An 18,374-nucleotide genomic window follows, 5' to 3' on the forward strand; every position below is an offset into this window, starting at 1 on the left:
GACTTAAGTGTTGCTTCAGGTCGATTTTTGTAAAATTACTGATGTGATTTCCTTTTGAGAGATTCTTTGCATCATTTTAAGTAAATATCCTTTTTCACCAATACAACATAATTTCTTTGTTATTTATATCCTTTGATTAATGTCTGTGTATTAGCTGACATTTTATAAAATAGTATATTTTCAATACCTAAATTTAAAATTGTTCCTTGTCCCTAAATTTTAGCATTTAAAAATTTTACAAGATTAAAATGTATGCTTTTTTGAACCAAAAAGTACTGAACACTTGAAAAAAAAAAAAAAAAGAATACAGCAGTTCACTACATATGTCAAGACTTGGACAAATCCAGCTGTATAGCATGTATTGTTAATTACTTTGATATTACTTTGATTTTCTTGAATACAACATACACTGTACCCCTTCTCTCCAAGTCGGGACATGTATTAAGCAGGGAAAATGATTTTCTGCCTAGGATAGAAGCACCCTGTTTTGATTCCTGCTCCACAGTGCAGTAGCTTTACTGTTAAGGCAGCTGAAGGAATCAGTTGACACAGTGGCCCTTTGTTTTTGACTCCACAGGTGTTAATGATTGTCTCTCCTTTTTAATGATCTAGATGTTCTACTAATCAAGCTAACTTTTCTTAGGGCAATTTTGCTCTCTGCTAGCTGCTCCTGTTAATTTAAACAGGAAAAGGAAGGTGAATCAGCTGAAAATTAGGCTCTGTCCTTGCTATATGCAGAGACAGGTAGTTAGCTGTCTGTATTAGTCTGAAGACAGGTAGAAAACGTGCTCCTTGTAGACTAACTAAATAAGATAAATAGAGAGCATAAGCTTTCATGAACTCAAGCTCACTTTCAAGCTTCATCTGATGCTCTGTATATATTTTATTTAGATAGTCTATAACAGCGATGGGCAAAATATGGCCTGCAGGCCAGATCTGGCCTACCAGGTGGCTGGATCTGGCCTGCAGCTGCCCCTGTGGTGCTCTGCATGGGTCAAAGCCCTGCCTGCTCATGCCAGGGCAGGCTGAGCCAGGCTCCCACTGCCTACTTGTGGCCCTTCCCTGACTAGCACGTGCAGCTTATGGCAGGACTGTTCCTGGTGAACTACAGCTGGCTGGGTGCTACTCTGCTCCCCACACCTCCAGTGGTTGCTTCTGCTCCTGGTCTTTCGCTTGCCGCACCACGTCGCCCTGCATGGGTGGGTAGGCAGCTTCAGTCAGCTGGCTCCTGCCCCAGCACATGGGGCTCCAGCTTTAGCTTCTGGCTGCCTTCCTGGGAGCTGGAGACAGAGCCCTGCATGGTGGGGCAGGATTTGCCTGGCTGAAGCTGCCTGCCTGCCTGCCCAGAGCAGCTCAGTGTGGCATGGTGCAGCAGGGGCAAGGTCAGGAGCAGGAGCTACTGCTGAACGCAGGGGAAACAGAGTAGCACCTGGCTGGCTTCAGTCACATCAGGAACAGTCCCACTGGAAGCTGCTCGGTACAGTACAACAGAGCAGGAGCCGCCACTGGAGGTGGAGGGAGCGGAACAGCACCCGGCTGGGCCAGGCTGCAGGTGCTAGTAGGAGCATGGTGCAGGCTGCCTCAGCACAAGTGAGCAGAACTCAGCCGCATGCCGAGTGCTGCGGGGAAGGTGAGCACTGCTGTATGTACTTCCCATCATCCCTCTCTTCACTCATCTTTTCCCCTTTACTCTGTCTTTCAGAAAGAAAGGGAATATTCTATTCTGGGGTTTATTGTATGAGAAAAAATACAGTACTTTTATGGTTCATTTATCTAGGAAAGAAGGGCATTACCTTTCTAATCCACATTTACGACCCTTACTTCTGCCCTGGACTCCTGCTAGTATCTGTCTGAGTCCTCTTCAGTCCAGATTCAGTCCGCTAATCTTTGGCATGCTCCATCCCCATTTTCTGTACTGTTTTTGTTTCCTTTTCAAAAATTTTCTACCTTTTTTAAATTCTAAATTACAAGATTTTCTAGGAACAGTATTGGTGTGCTGCAAAAAGAGCCTCTTTCTTTCCTATGCAGTTGCAGGTCTTGGGTGTTTTGGGGACTGATGGAATTTGTGGTGGCAAAAAATTGCTTTCAACACTAGGGTTTGGAGAACTTGCTTGGGGGAAGAGGAGGGAACAGCAAATTGCTTTGTATGATAAAGCAGCCTGCTAAATTATTTATAAACCGTTAATTTGTATGTTAGATAAACAGGTTTGCATAGCATCTGAGTTTTGGCCTTTTTCTGAGTAAACTACTTGTTCTTTGTTTTTGCAAGGATCAAGGATGGCTGTATAGAGGCCTTCATATGGAAATTTTCAACCATAAAAAATGATTCTAGGAGAGGAAGCACTATAGGCGTTCAGCCTGCAACAGCCCCCCATCTCCCCTGCTCATTATATCTTTCTGTGATTAGGGTGATCCTGGTCTGGGGAAACCATGAGGAGTAATGGCTGCTCTAGTTCTCCCATTCCCAGGAGGACTGCAGCAGTGCTGTAAATTCCTTGCCTGCTCCTTCAACAAAGATTCCAGAGAGAAACTCTCTCGCAAGTGATATTTTCCAGGTTGAGCCCTGGAAGATCTTCCCCTGGGAGAAATTCAGTGAACATTTGTATGCTTGTCATTTCTACCAGGAGAAGGGCAATTCTTCTGGTAGACATGTAACGCTTGTATGTGGCCTAGATAGCTGCAGTGTCTTAATGCAAAACAACTTTGCTGTGGACGAATGTTACTAAAATTTCTGCTTTTAAAAGTTAAAAATGTGCCTTTCCTATGAGACAACCTGAGCCATTCTTGTGTTTTGAGGTGATATAGGCAAAGGTGGAATGTCCAGAAGTTACAAGTACTTAAGGTAACAAATATGAATCTTGAATGGATAGACAAGTAATTTTTGGAATATATAAGGTTAAACCTTCCTTCCTATTGGTCACCCTAATTTATTAATTTTTGAGTGAGAGAAAATGGTAAAGAAATCTGACAGCTGGGTCATTCAGATTCAGGGAGAGGTTTTCTTTATTCATGCAATGAGCATATGATGTCTAACATTACTAAGGAAATCTGGAGAGCATCCAGTACTTAAACTGTCTGACAGGATGTATTGCTGGCATTCTCTCTGGCCTATTTAAGCAGTTTTTCTGTTTACAGATGTGAAGAGTCAGCTGTGTAGTCAGCTATTTGTGATGCAGTGAGACTGCATTTCCTGTGGGATTTGAATGATGTTGCTTAACTTGTGGTCAGCTGAATTCCTTGAATAAGAGAGCAGAATTTTTTTTGCTCATAGTCTCTAGTTGGTGTTGAACATACATGCACAAGCTAGTGAGAAAATGAATATGTAATACAGTGTGTTAAATATTACTGTGTACACTATGTTTGAGCTCACAGACTTTTAGTGCTTTGTGATGATGTTGAAGACAGCAGTGGAAACTTCACCTGAGAAGAATGGTTTCTTAATTGTCCAAACAATAGCCTTCTCTGTAATAAGAATGAAAACAATGGTTTATTATTAGGTTATAAAAGTAAAGGTCGTCTATACGTTTGCTCCAGGGTGGTGGTGGAGTGCTGTAATTAGAGTGGCTCTCAGAGCCACTCTGAATACACATGATGCTGCGGGTGCTTTATTCAGCATCCTGTGCTTCAAAATGGTGGCGGGGGTGCTTTAACTAAAACTCATTTTGAAATGCAGGGATGCTGAATATACATGCAGAGGCACGCTAATTAGCACACTCCAGGAGACTCAATTAATTAAGTCTGCTCCATCACACATTAATTAGCATGCATCGGAACAGAGGTCCGTCGTGTGTGTGTGTGTGTGTATGTGTACATGTGCCCAGAGTTTCATATGCCTTAAGTCTGTGCTGTAATGTTAAACAGGTTGTTCGCTATCTTTAATTAAATGTGTTGCCTTCCCATTTTTGGCATGCAAAAAAAAAGATCATTGAGGAAATTGCTAGCAACTCCCATCCTCCAAAACTAAAGCACGTTAAAGTTGTTTAGATTGCGAAGTTAGCATTAGGAAATGCTAGATTTACAGTTGCCGATGCTTGCTTGATTTTTGCTCCCTATTTTTGACAGTTATGAATACTCTTTTGTTACATAGGGAGCCTGGCAAAAATTGTATACAACTATGTTTTGTGCATTTCAGATGATGTATAAGAGGGGAAAACTTTTTGCTTGGGCCGTTGGCATTTACTAACTTTAAAAAGATTTACTGGGAACTCATAAGTTTTAACATAAACAAAAGTTGATATTATTTTATCTTTCAAACTATATTTGCAAACAGGGTTGATAGTATGACCATGTATAATCATGTAGCTATAAAGAAGAGGTAAAATGCCATTACAAAATGCCATTTACAATACTTGCAATTTAAATTCCATTTACAATACTTAATGCCATTCAACACACTTAAATTTAATTCATATCTGCAGTGAGTGTTTAACCCACACATGGTGAAATATTTGTGTTTTTAGCAAAATTTGTTTTCTTTTATATAAAAATGTATGTTACACTGAGCATGCCTATCCAATTTTTGTCTTCTGTCTGGCTGGCTGAGAGGGAGCCAATACCAGAAACTCTTCTACCCATAGACATCTTGGAGCTCTAATGATTTTATGAGGTTGTTTGATACTGTAATCATTTCATATTCCATAAACAGCTGTAGAATTTTGCCTCTAACTCCAGTATAAAACCCCCAGAATATTTAAAAAATATTATTCTTATTTATTCTGTCAGCTGGTAAGGCGAATGGAAGAGATAATCACCACCTGCTGAAACTTTATTCTTCTGCTACAGTAGAAAACTAGAAAAATCTGCTCTCATGGCTAATCTGTTGACATAGGACAGTAGGGGCCAACCTTTTTAGCAGGTGTCACAGATTAACCACATCTGCCACTCTGCTTTCTACTCCCTACTCTGTGCACATGGCCCAGTCTCCTGCTCTGTCTGCTGCTACCTGTTACATGCCACACAGCCTGCTTGTGCCACTTGTGGCACTCATGCCACAGGTTCACCACCACTGACATAGGACAGAGTGTTTCCAATCTGAGTACCTAGAGCTAGATGGCTGAATCCATATTTAGACTTCTCAGGTGGAGTGCTCTGATGATCAGATAACAGGAAAACTGCAGTTTCTACCAATTTATTAGCAGGTAGGGATGCTCTATAACTTTAGATGAAAGTGGACTGATTTTTTCGGGAGGGCAAATTACAGAGTTAAGAGCTTAATTTGAGATGCCCAAATTTGAAAATGATTGCTTTTGCCTGATATACCTCTCCCCCTCCCTTCTCTCCTTATCTTCAGTTTCCTAAAGAAATATGTATTGCTTATAGTTACCTATTGATTTCACCTTCTTCAAAACTTTGAAACATATGTGGTTGACTTAGAATACTGCATACCTTTTTGACTGGTTAGAAAGGAAGGGCCTGGGAATAAAATTCATGGTCTAAATTCATTAAACATCAAGATGTAAAGGTGATTTCAGTAATTTTTGCTTAAAGCTAAAACCCCAGAGAGCCTTGCTTTTCCTGCAGATGTTGGGATTTTTTTTCCAACATTATGGCTCATAATAGTTTACATCTTTACAATGGAATATTTTTTTGGAATGAAAAAAATCTGGGAGTGATGACGTTATTCCTATTGAAATTAACAGCTAATGCCCAGTAGACTTCAGTGGGAGCAAGCTCAGGTCTGAATCAATGTTTCAATTTAAACAACATTTGGACCAAGTTCCTTAATAGTATTACATGTATTCCAACGAAGAATTGAACAACAGAGAAACGCAACTGTATTGACCTCTGTGTGAGATGAGGTAATTTTTACATGCACAGAAAAGACTACATATAGATAAAGTTCCAGGATAACTAAAGAGTAGCTACCCTACCTGGTAAAACTCTCTCTCCTCTTAGAAGAAGGGTCATTTTCAAGGACTCTCTTCATGTTTTGCAGTAAGACAGGCATTAAGATCTGTGAAAGGGCTATATCTTCAATCAGGGCAGTTTGTAACGAGGTTCGGATTCCTCTACTACTACTACTACTACTACTACTACTACTACTACATCCTTTGCTTTTTCACAGCAGAGGAGAGAGAGACTTGATAACTTCATTTCCTGTTCCCTTCTTATTTTATTTTGCACTATCCCTTATGCACTATCACTATTTATTTGTTTCTAACTTGCCTAAATATTCACTACTTCTTTAGTCTCCTCAAGGAAGTAGTATGATTTTAAAAAGTCCCACGCATTATTCTTGCTTGTGTAGTTCTAAGTCTAGTTGTATCTCACAAGTTAAAGCTCATCAGCACTTTGCAAATAAATAATAATGGTTTCTTTGGAATGCAGGGTTGATTACTGTTGCAACATTCTAAATGCCTTAGCGCAGTTGAACCAGAATGCAGTGAAAAAGCGTTTGAGTCTAAAAGAAAGCAAAGTCAACTACATAGCACTGGACCAGAATGGAACTTGAATTTCACTTTGTTGTACATGGTGTTCTAATGGATGCATGTTTAACCGTGCCAGGAATAAAACCAAAAAATATGTTGACTTGGTGCAGAAAAATGATCAGACTTAATACACTTTTACAACATGTTTTACATATTTTACAAAATGTACTGTATCTGTTGCATGGTTTTTATTGGCTTATTGGTGAAATCTGAATGTTATAAAACATAACTTTTACCATGATTTTATTCAATGATGAATTTTCCCAATGCAGTAATGTTATTGTAGATAACCATGTAGTAAGAGCCTTATTCTTTGTACAGTCTTGTACAGTACAGTGCTGAAAAATGTTTGCAAATTATTAAGAAACTTTTACTTCTTTCTAAGTAAATGCTCAGTATAATTAAACTGGTGTATTTTTTTCTGTTTCAGATGGAGCAGTTATCAGATGAAGAACTTGATCATGGTGCAGAAGAAGACAGTGATAAGGAAGACCAGGATCTGGATAAGATGTTTGGGGCCTGGCTTGGGGAGCTAGATAAACTTACGCAGGTCAGCAGATGCAAGCATTTCAATAAGTAATTTATACTGGTGTTAAACCTTTTTTAAATGACGCATACATATATCAGCGTCAGTATAGAGTGCATATACAACCATACAGACAACGTACAAACTTACGTACAACATAAAAATCTTTTGAGTGGCAGTATCTGTCAGGCATCCTATTGTGCTCCAATACAAAGGCATAAAGGATTGCAGAGGAACATCCTTCCCATAGTTTCTTTTTTTGCTACCTATAGCAGCAAGACAAAATCTAGCATGCGTCTAAACCACTGCTTTCCTTAAACTTTAAATCCAGGTGTTTTGACCAACTCTGTGAAGAAATCTTCATCTTCACACTCCTAGAATTGAACATTACACAGAAAATATCCCTGTGAGCCCACTTAAATACCCAGGCAGCATTTGTGCCTATGCAGGCTGGATGGAGCTAAAACTTAAGTTCAAACACAAAGTTCAGGAAGTTAGATGTGAAACACCACTCCTTTGAGGATAGAATTTTCAACTTCCTTATCAGAACTACAGTAGTGTAGGGAACAAGAGACCATTAAAAGAGTCTGTATTGCCTTCAGATAAGTTTCTTGTGCTGGAGAGGCAGACTTGCAGGAACTTCCTACCTGTTCTTCAAATAGGTGCAATGAAAACTCCAACAGATAGTATGTATGATGTATTACATGAGCAAGAGCAGGAGGCTTATGCCCTTCTTCACTATGCCTGTAAGCTATCAAGGTCCTGACTTGGTGCTACTTGACTCTGCATAACTCTATTGACTCTTCGTCTTCCAAAAGTTTTGTAGCAGCTTTATAGACTGTCATCACTATATCTGTTTGACCCATCAGTGGTCACAGTATAGAGCTGATAGTGCTCTGTGATTGGCTTCTCAGAGTTGGACCTGGACTCCATGCTGGTAAGTGGGGGGGTGGGGGAGGGGCACCTGGAGGACAGGAGAGGGGACCTTGGGGTGACCCCTGCCTGCTCCTCTAGCCCCCCTGAGCACCTCCCTGACCCCTGCCCGCTCTCCCAGCCCCCTGCCATGGCTGCCCCGCTCAGCCCCAGCTCCTGGCTCTTAAATAAATAAATAAGCCACCACTCACCAACTGCCTTGGGGCTTCTGGAGGGCTCATGGCAGAGCCCCCCCATCCAGCATGGGGCGTTGGGAGGCAGCAGGGATTGCCCACCACCTGGCAGCAACTGGTGAGTGAGGGCTTTTTTTTAAGAGCCAGGAGCTGGGGCTGGGGGAGCGGGTGGAGGATGGGGGCTTGTGACCAAGCCCTCCCACACAGGGCAGAGCAGTGGGGGGCAGATTCGGTCAAATTGCTTCAGGACCGTGATTCGAAATGTATTCAGATCACCAGATCTAATCGCTGTCCCCCAAATAGGCTAATCTTAAGATAGGCAATCTTAAATGCTTCAAAGGCCTCTTATATGCCTTTCACGCAATGGTATCAAGAGTTCCTGAGAGGGCTATTGCATGTCCACACCTTGGTCAGAGAACCTTCATCCGCTTGTGACCTTAACATGGTTCTCCTTAGACTTGCAGAACCTGACTTTGAGCATCCTTTGAAATGTTTTTTATATCACTTCTCTTGAAATGATTATCTTAGAGGGTATTTCTTCATCTAGAAGAGAAAGTGAACTTCAGGTGATTGTGTTTCAACTTCCTTATGGGGCATTACATAGGTATATGTGGTGCTGAGATCTACAGACATTCTTTCTGAAGGTAGGCTTACAATACTAACTAAACCAAATGCTCAACTTATTTTGTGGTCTTTTCCCAAACCACGGTTCACATGGGATGTGTCCTAGGACTTTGTTTTCTTATGCTGATGGAACCAAACCATTCAGAATATCTTTTTGTCTATTTCTGCATATAAATTGCCATTTTGATTATCAGACTATTTCTTCACAGAGGATATTGAAATGCATAGCTCTGTGCATCTCAATGGATTATCACCTGGCTTGTGTACCATCTTGCCCTATCCCAAACATTAAGGCTCACTTAACAAAGGTTCAGTCAGCCTCCTTCTCCTTTAGAAAAATGTCAGTATTGGAATAATTTTCATCAGCTTGGATCTCAGGAGCTTCCAGCCATCCTCACTTTGCAAAGTCCTCAGCCATCAGTTTCAAACTGCAAGTGAACTGAGGTTGGCTTGCTGCTACTCTGCCTTTCATGTCCTTGTATCGGAGCACAAGCAGGCTCACTCTATGGATGGCCCTCAAAAAACATGGCTGTCGAAGATTTCAGTATTTCATGTATGAGGCACGTGCGCATCTACAGTGGGATCCATGTGGACAAAAGCGTCTGAAAGATTCACACCATAGGATAAGTGAAGTCATTGGGTAGAGGCAATGTCTAGACCAGCATGGGTACTGGCTAGATCCCTACCATAGGATAAGTAACTCTTCTTTCTGACCAGATGATGCTCAAGTGAACTCATTCTTACCCTTTAGTGCTAATTGGGGATAATAACTTCTGGATAATATTACCTGTAAATACAGCAAGTCATTCATTTTATCTCACACTGTGTTGTGTTTTTTCTGAGTTAAGGTAAAAAGGATCACATAACTATAGAAATTCCTCTCAGTAAGAGTAGTGCTTTAAAACAATAAGGTAGGAGAAAAATATACTTTGCCTCCTTTGTTCTGTAACAGCAAGGTGATTTAAATCTTGATAGTATAGTAACCAAGAACTTATCCACTCCAATTACTGTAAATCCTGTTACTTAGAAAAATAATTTGATTTTTTGATTACATTTCTCTCACTGAGATGAAACTTTCACCCATTTTTTATGACTTGTTTGTCCATCAACTCCTGTTATGCCAAATACAAACTTTATCTGGCTTCTTTTCTCTCTCTCTCACTTTTTCCACATTTTTTAGAGTTTGGATACTGATAAGCCAGTGGAACCAGTAAAGAAATCGCCTCTTCGTCAGGAAACCAATCTTGCCAATTTCTCCTATCGTTTCTCCATGTACAATTTGAATGGTAAGTCAAACTATGTTAAGACTATATCAAATTTTTTGAAGACTGAATATTATTTCTACTAGTAAGTAAAGATCTTGCAAAATCCTAATGTAATAACAACATTAAAAGACAGCATCCATACAAAGAGAATTTTGATACCAAGACATCATATCGTGATTGGCTTTAAACTAGGTTTGCTGGGGCATGAAGACTGAAGCCCTGAGCTAAGTGAGGAAGTGGGTGACCTGGGGGAAGTACAAGCAGGAAGGGGGAGGACTTCTCATTCTTACTGAGAAAGTAGGGCAATTAACTAGTAACCTCAGGTGCCTCTACACAAATGCATGGAGCCTAGGAAACAAGTAGGCAGAATTGGAAGTTGTTCCACAGTCACAGAATTATGATGTAATTGGAATAACAGAGACTTGGTAGGATAGATCATAGGACTGGAGCACTGTCATGGATGGGTATAAAGTATTCGGGAAGGACAGGCAGGGGAGAAGAAGAGGAAGAGTTGTACTTTATGTAAAAGAACTGTATGATTGTGTAGAGTTCCAGTATGGAACTGGCGATAGACCTGTTGAAAGTCTCTGAGTTAGGGTCAGAGGGGAGAGGAACCAGGTTGATGTCTTAGTGGGTGTCTGCTGCAGAGCACCAAACCAAGCGGATGAGGTGGATGAGGCTTCTTCAAACAGCTAGCAGAAATTTCCCAATCACAGGCTCAGCGTCTCATGGGAGACTTCTGTCACCCTGACATCTGCTGGGAGGGTAGTACAGCAGTGGCCAGGCAATCCAGGACGTTTTTGGAGAGTGTTGGGGACAACTTCTTGATGAAAGTATTGGAGAGGCCAACTAGGAGCCATGCTCTTCTTAACCTACTGCTCATGAACAGGGAAGAATTGGTGGGGACTATAGTAGTGGACAGCAAGTTGGGCAGCAGTGACCTTGAGATGATTGAGTTCACAATCCTGAGGAAAGGAAGGAAGGAGGCAGCAGAGTCAGGACTGTCAACTTCAGAAAAGCAGACTTGGATACATTTGGGGGACTGATGATCAGAATTCCCTGAGAGGCCTTTCTGAGTGGGAGAGGAGTCCCGGAGTGCTGGTTGTACTTCAAAGAAATCTGACTGAGGGCGCAGGATCAAGCCATCCCAACGCACAGGAAGACTAGCAAGTATGGCAGAAGACCAACTTGCAGGGATCTCTTTAATGAGCAAAAACAGAAAAGGAGGCTTACAAGAAGTGGAAACTTGGACAAAATAAGTTAGGGAAGAATATAGGTGTACTCCTTGGTCATTCAGGGATGAAATCAGGAAGGCCAAAGCGTAACTGGAGATGCAGCTAGCAAGGGATGTGAAGGATAGCATAAAGGGTTTCTACAAGAAAGTTGGCAGCAAGAGGAAGATCAGGGAAATGGTGGGTGAATGGGGGAGGCAAACTAGTGACTGATGATGTGGGAAAGGCTGAAGTGCTCAATGCCTCTTTCACCTCAGTCTTCACAAGCAAGGTCAACTCTGAGACTACTGCACCTGGCAGCACAGTTTGGGCAGGAGGTGAGCACCTGACAGTGGTGAAAGAACAGGTTAGGAACTATTTAGAAAATCTGGACATGTACAGGTCCATGGGGCCAGATGCGATGCACCCGAGGGTTCTAAGCGAGCTGGCCAGTGTAAAGGCAGAGCTGCTGGCCATTGTTTTTGAAAAGTTGGGTCACCTGGGAGAGGTCCTGGATGGTTGGAAAAGGGCAAATATACTGTCCATCTTTAAGGAAGGGAAGGAAAAGGATCCGGGGAACTACCAACCAGTCAACCTCACCTCAGTCCCTGGAAAAATCTTGGAGCAGGTCCTCAAGGAATCCATTTCTAAGCACTTGGAGGAGAAGGTGGTGATCAGGAACAGTCAGCATAGATTCACCATGGACAAGTCATGCCTGATAAACCTGATTGCCTTCTATGATGAGATGACTGGTTCTGTAGACGTGGAGAGAGCAGTGGACATGATACATCTTGACTTTAGCAATGCTTTTGATACGGTCTCTCAGCATTCTTGCAAGCAAGCTAAGGAAGTACAGGTTGGTTGGATGAATGGACTGTAAGGTGGATAGAAAATAGGTTGAATCATTGGGCTTAAGGGTCATAATCAACGGCTCCATGTCCAGTTGACAGCTGGTATCAAGTGGAGTGCCCCAGAGGTCAGGCTGTTTTTGTTCAGTATCTTCATCAGTGACCTGGAAGATGAGATGGAGTGCACCCTCAGGAAGCTTGCAGATGACACCAAGATGGTGGGGAGTAGTCAATACATTGGAGGTTAGGACTAGGATTCAGAGAGACCTTGACAAAATTGGAGGATTGAACTAAAAGAAATCTGATGAGGAAAAATATTGCATTTAGGACGGAACGATCCTACACACTGGTCCAGACTGGGGACCGACTGGCTAACCAGCATCTCTGCAGAAAAAGACCAAGGTTAATGGCATGCTGGGCTGCATTTGCAGGAGCATTGCCAGCAGATTGAGGGAAGTGATAATTCGCTTCTGTTCAGCACTGGTGAAGCCACATGAGGAGGGCTATGTCCACTTTGGCCTTCCAATTAAAAAAATGCAGTCCAAGAGACAAACTGGAGTACAGCAAAGGGGAACAAAAATTGTTAAGAGGCTGGGGCACATGACATCTAAGGAGTGGCTGAGGGAACTGGGGTTATTTAGTTTTGAGAAGAGAAGACTGAGGCGGGGTGGGATTTAACTACCTGGAGGGTTATTCCAAAGCTAGACTTTTTACAGTGGTGACAGATGACAGAACAAGGAGCTATGGTCTCAAGTTGCAGCAAGGGAAGTTTAGGTTAGATATTAGGGAAAACTCTCACTAGATGAGTAGTAAAGCACTGGAACAGGTTACCCAGAGAGGTTGTAGAATCTCCATTCTTGGAGGTTTTTAAGACCTGGGTAGACAAAGCCTTGGTTGAGATGATCTAGTTGGGGATGGTCCTGCACTGAGTAGGGCATTGGACTAGATGATCTCCTGAGGTCTCTTCCGACCCTAATTCTGTAATTTTGTATTGTATTATCCTGCGTGTGACACAGAGTTCTTAGTGTCCTCAGTTGACTCTGTCTCCACCTAATGGCTGATAATGAAAATGTGGTTACTTGTAGAGGACAGACATTCTGGTAACCTTTTTCATGAAAATGAATGACTGAATTTATGCCTTAACCTACATTGTGAGAGACAGGGAACACCATCTTTTAAGGGTGAGGACATTTGAAACCATTCTGAAATGTTACTTCTTGGGAATTGGTTCAAAGGTGTTGCCGATCAGGTGTCCACATGTACAGTGCCCTAGTATTGTAAGGAATTTAAAAAGGTGTCATCACCTTTTAGGCATTGATACCAGGGGTGGGAGTGAGGCCCTAGCCCAGCATGCCTTGCAGTGGGTGAGGTGCAGGAGGGAGAAGTTCTTGCACCTATACTTTGAGGTTTCCAGGGGGTGGATGACCTGTAGCTGGAGGCATTTTCACTTTCTGCTCTCCCTTCCCTTCATGAATTCAGTAAACTTCAGTAGCCTGCAACTGACCCTAAATCTGCAGTGTGCTTGCTGACATGGGGTGTGCTTGGATCCATGCTTTTGGGTTTCCAGGGGGGGAGGGGGGAGGGGGGCATCATAAAGAGCCACAGTCGAGTTGAGAGTAACGACACAGCTGGTTGTTAGAAAGATAGCTTTTATTGAACAAGCAGTGCAAGGGACCTCATCGATTTAAAGATGTCAGCAAAAGGGGAAAAAAGAGGGGCAGTAGAGTTCTGGCTATGTACAAGAGTGGCATGTGCATGTTGGGTGGGGGAAGGGGGTAATGAGGAGCAGTGTGGTGTGGGATACTTGGAAGAGTCATCAGATCCACATTGCAGAATGCTTAATATTTGATGCACAGCACTGAATGGGTACACTGTGAAACGGTTCAGAAGAGTACCTGATTTTCCAGGTCTACTTTGAACTGTTCTAGGTGATTTTTAAATCAATTAAACAGGCTTCTATTTGCTGGTTCAGATTAAACCAAATTTAAATGCTCCTAAATACTACAAATAGGGAAGTATGGTTATTTAGGTTCAGCAGATATTTTGTTCGAAACTATGTTTTAAAAAAACTTCCTTGGATTGATTTGCCTATTATGCTGGTGAAAATACAGGACAATATTGACTTAAAAAAAAAAAAAAAAGAAGAATTGAGAGTTGAAATTATGGGGGAGTTGGCCACAAATCTTCCATTTTCCATTAACAGAAAATGCATATCCCAAATCCCTGGACTGCTTTGCAAGTTTAGTTATGAACTATTTAACAATTTAAGTATATCTAAAAACTTTACTGCTATTTATAGGCTCCCGTTACTGGAATGGCATTGGTAAATGTATTTAACATCCAGTTTTGTAAAACTACTCTCTGTTTTGATGGACATAAGGTCAGGATGGTAATAAATAATTTTGCTTCTGCACTGTCCATAGCATATGATGATAGTGCTTGCACAGCAGGGTTGAGAAATTAGTTCATCATTAGCAGGGATCCGGGTTTTCTGTTTCCCACAGAAAAGTGGAGTAAACCGGATTTTACCTTTTACTGGAGGCAAATGCAGATTTCTCATTTTACCAGAGAAACCCACAGATTTCACAGTTTTGCAATGAACTCCCTGCAGGCTGACAAAGTTCCAGCCTGCAGGGAGCTGAGAGGGAGTGGGAGGAAGGTGGTGAGACAGGGGTAACCACGTGCATGTACATGGCCCCAGGCAACCCGTAGAGCAGTTCCACCAGGTAAGGGGGGGTGGGAAGAAGGGGATTGAGGCCCCTGTAGGGAGAGAGGGAGCTGGGCAGGGCTGGGGCTGCTGCCCAGCCAGGCAGTGCTTGGCGCTTGGGGCCCGGGGCCACAATTCATGGCTGGAGGGCCCCAGCAGGGAGCAGGATGGGGCCACAGATGTCTTATCCAGGGGAGGGGGAGGGCGGGCTCCCCACTGCTATGCACATTCCTGGGGAGCAGTGGGAACCCATACCCCCCAGATCTGTACGCAGGGCAGGCACAGGCTGTGGGCTCAGGCAAATGCCCTGCTTCCCTTCCCCAAGGCCTCCACAGCCCAGTGTGCACAACCCAGGGTGGCAGGGAACAGCAGGGCCACATGGGGATCTCCTCACCGCTGCAAGCTTCATACTGTCCTGGTGACGCACCTCCTGTGCATGCCACTGCTTTGAAGGGCACAACCCTGTGCTGCTGCCCTCGCTGCAGCCCCATAGCCCTGGCAGCTGGGGGCCCTCTCCAGCAGGGCTGGGGGAGCAGGGGATGTGGGTGGGGGGTAAAGGGCATCAGCAAGGCTGTGGGGGAGAAGTGAGAGGCAAAAGCGGGGCTGTGGGGGTTCTTTAATTTTAATAATGGATTTGGGGTTTTTATTTGCTTTTTTTTAATCGGAGAATTTGTAGTTTTTTTATCAGGGAAAACCAGGATCCCTGATCATCAGCATGCTAACTCCTCTTGTTCATTGCAGAAGCCCTAAATCAAGGAGAGACTGTGGATCTGGATGCCCTCATGGCTGATCTTTGTTCCATTGAGCAGGAGCTCAGCAGCATTGGGTCCCAGTCAGCAAATAGTGCTTCAATGAAACGGGTGGCCACAGAAGCAAAATCTCAAAAACTACCTGGTCGACCTGCCTCTAAACATAGCAGTATGAAAGGATTATCCTCATCTGGTAAGGTTACTAAGCCTCCACATGCCAATTTTTCCTTGGATGACATCACCGCACAATTAGAGAAGGCCTCCTTGAGCATGGATGAAGCAGCACAGCAGTCGGTAATTGAAGATACCAAACCTGTAGTTACTGCTCAGCATAGGAGGACAGCATCAGCTGGCACAGTAAGTGATGCTGAAGTGCGTTCCATCAGTAACTCATCCCGCTCCAGCATCACCTCTGCAGCCTCCAGCATGGACTCTTTGGATATCGATAAGATGACAAGACCTCAGGAACTGGATCTGACACAGCAAGGGCAGCCAGTTACAGAGGTAAAGTATTATGAATGTAATGAGGTTTTATTTGTTTTCTTTAAACTTTTTTGTTACAAGTTTTTAAGTCCTGCTGTAGTACTAAACGTGGCTAATCATCTTCACTGTTGTGGGGGTTGAAATAAGAGATTTTTTTTGACATATTCAGCACTGAACACTGAACACATCTCTTGGTTTAAAAAGAAAATCTTTACAGGGTGGGGTACAAGGCCTTTTTGAAAGATTTCTTTCACTTAGTGTAATCTTTTAATGAGTTCAGCATTATAAGTAAACAAGTTACTAGTTTTAACAATCCAAAACAATCTGGCATCTTATTACTGTGTATAATTAAATGACATAAACAATATTCTGTTTCACTTTGGAGTATACCAAGCTTGTTATGTACATATTTCAAGGTTTTAGTATTGATCATGATAGGAATGAATAATTAGTAGTTGTTTTAAAGAGGAACTTTTGAAACTATTTGTGGGGAGACTAGTAGGGATGTGGTAGACTTGGTCATTTTACTCCAGAAAGTCCTTCATTTGCTTCTCAGATAATCTTAGTATATCTAAAACTAGACAAATTGGTGCAGCTTTTAATATGCCATTGCCCAGAGATTATACCTTTTGTTTTTATATACCCCTTGATTGGAAAATGTATATAAATTTGTGCTATGAATTGTTTTAGTTATATTTTATATTGGTAGACATAATTTATGCAGTTCATATGAACTAGCATGCATTGCTGTATAACAGTATGGTAACTTTCAGAAATCTGTAACAGTGATAAAATAAGAGCGAATTTAAAGTACATGCTGTAATGTTCTTACCGTTGTCATATGTTAAGTGGCTTTTCTTCTGTCTTATTCTTCCCTCACATTCTTCAAAAAGTATCCCAGATTGACTTCCTCTTTCTTTGCCTTTATGCTTGTGACTTTTAGCAAAAACTAGCTATCTTTAAGTAGGAAACCACCCCGGGTTAAAGAAGTCTTACAGTAAAGGATGCAGTGTGTAAAAACACATGGCTATTTATCAACTATCTTTGAAATTTTATATTTATATCTCAGCTTATCTTTGCAAACATTTTTCCCTCAGTAGTTTTAAATACTGTATCTCTTGCACAGAAAGTAACAATAACATTTACATCAGCATGTCATTTCCCTGAAACATCCATAATGAAGAAATGTCAACTACCATCTAACCCTACAGTTATGAGAGGTTTTGTGAAGTTTTTGGTGCCACATGAGTATGTCTATCTTTGTGGCAATAGACTGTTCATTGAGCACTGATACATTTCTTCAGAAAAAACCTAGTAAGTTTGAGGTGGAAATAAGGAAGTAGAAAAATGTTCCTGTGAATCAGGGTTTTTGTAAGAGTATTACTCTTAAGTCTTTAATGATGCTAGAAACTAACTTTGATAAGTTGGAAACAAACCTAGCTGTCATTTAGCCAGCTCTGGTAATATAAATGTCTTTGTGTCGTTCTCTTCAAAAGAGATAATGTGAACAAATAGAATTTATTTTTATAAATAATGAATTGAGTTCAAATGCTATTATATTCAATTCAAGCTGTAAAAAAGGTATAATTCTTCTAGCGGGAGTATGTGACAAAATTGTATTGTTACAAGTTGTAGGTTGGGCTAAAGGCCATTAACTTGTCAAGCCTGTGTTTATACTTGATGTTTATGTAAAATGTTAAGCATCTGCATTTCTCTCTTTGATAACCTCTAGTTAAAGCACCCCTGCCACCGTTTTTCAGTGCATGGACGCTGATGCACAAGATGCTGGAGTTGCTGGAGCATGGTAATTACCATGCTCTAATAGATTCAGTTAATCAACTCTGCTCCAACGCACTGCAATTACACACATGCTGTTCATGTATAGGCGCCCAATAAGCCCAGTTCACTAGGAGTGTCTTCAGAAGTCGTGTGCACCAGGCCCCTAAACATTTTCATTCCCCTCTGTTGGACTTCAGTTTGTCTGCTAGACTCTGTTTTTGTAGTTGGGGCCCAAAGTGGACACCAGTGCTGAAAAAAGGGGAATAATCACCTCCCTCAATCTGCTGGCAACACTGCTACTGATGCAGCCCAGTGTGCCATTAGCCTTGTTTGCAGCAAGGACACACTATTGCTCACATTCAGCTTATTGCCCACTGTAATCTTCAGATCCTTTTCTGCAGAGCTGCAGCATAGCCAGTCAGTACCCAAGCTTGACTGGTCTGTGGGATGGTTCCGTCCTAAATGCAGGACTTTGCACTTGTCCTTATTAAACCTCATGAGATTTCTTTTGGTCCAATCCTCCAATTTGTCACAGTCTCTGAATCCTAGCCCTAACCTCCAGTGTATTGACTACTCCCCTCCCCCCACCCCAACCCCCCCGGCCTTGGTGTCATCCACAAGTTTGCTGAGGGTGTACTCCATCCCATC

At 42.2% G+C, this 18,374-nt stretch overlaps 1 protein-coding gene across 2 annotated transcripts in view; it reads left to right on the forward strand.

The window, feature by feature from the left end:
• Positions 1–6,858: 6,858 nt before the first annotated feature.
• Positions 6,859–18,374, forward strand: part of RAPH1 (Ras association (RalGDS/AF-6) and pleckstrin homology domains 1) — a 152,624-nt gene continuing 141,108 nt past the window's right edge. For both annotated transcript variants that reach the window (XM_019523488.1, XM_019523486.1), the window contains exons 1-3: positions 6,859–6,978; positions 9,865–9,970; positions 15,457–15,968. In XM_019523488.1, coding sequence (XP_019379033.1) covers positions 6,859–6,978; positions 9,865–9,970; positions 15,457–15,968 — 738 coding nt within the window. The remainder of the gene's footprint in view (positions 6,979–9,864; positions 9,971–15,456; positions 15,969–18,374) is intronic.

The sequence above is a fragment of the Gavialis gangeticus genome, unplaced genomic scaffold (assembly GCF_001723915.1).
Source record: "Gavialis gangeticus isolate Ggan-Ray unplaced genomic scaffold, GavGan_comp1, whole genome shotgun sequence".
In the NCBI taxonomy this organism is placed as follows: Eukaryota; Metazoa; Chordata; order Crocodylia; family Gavialidae; genus Gavialis; species Gavialis gangeticus.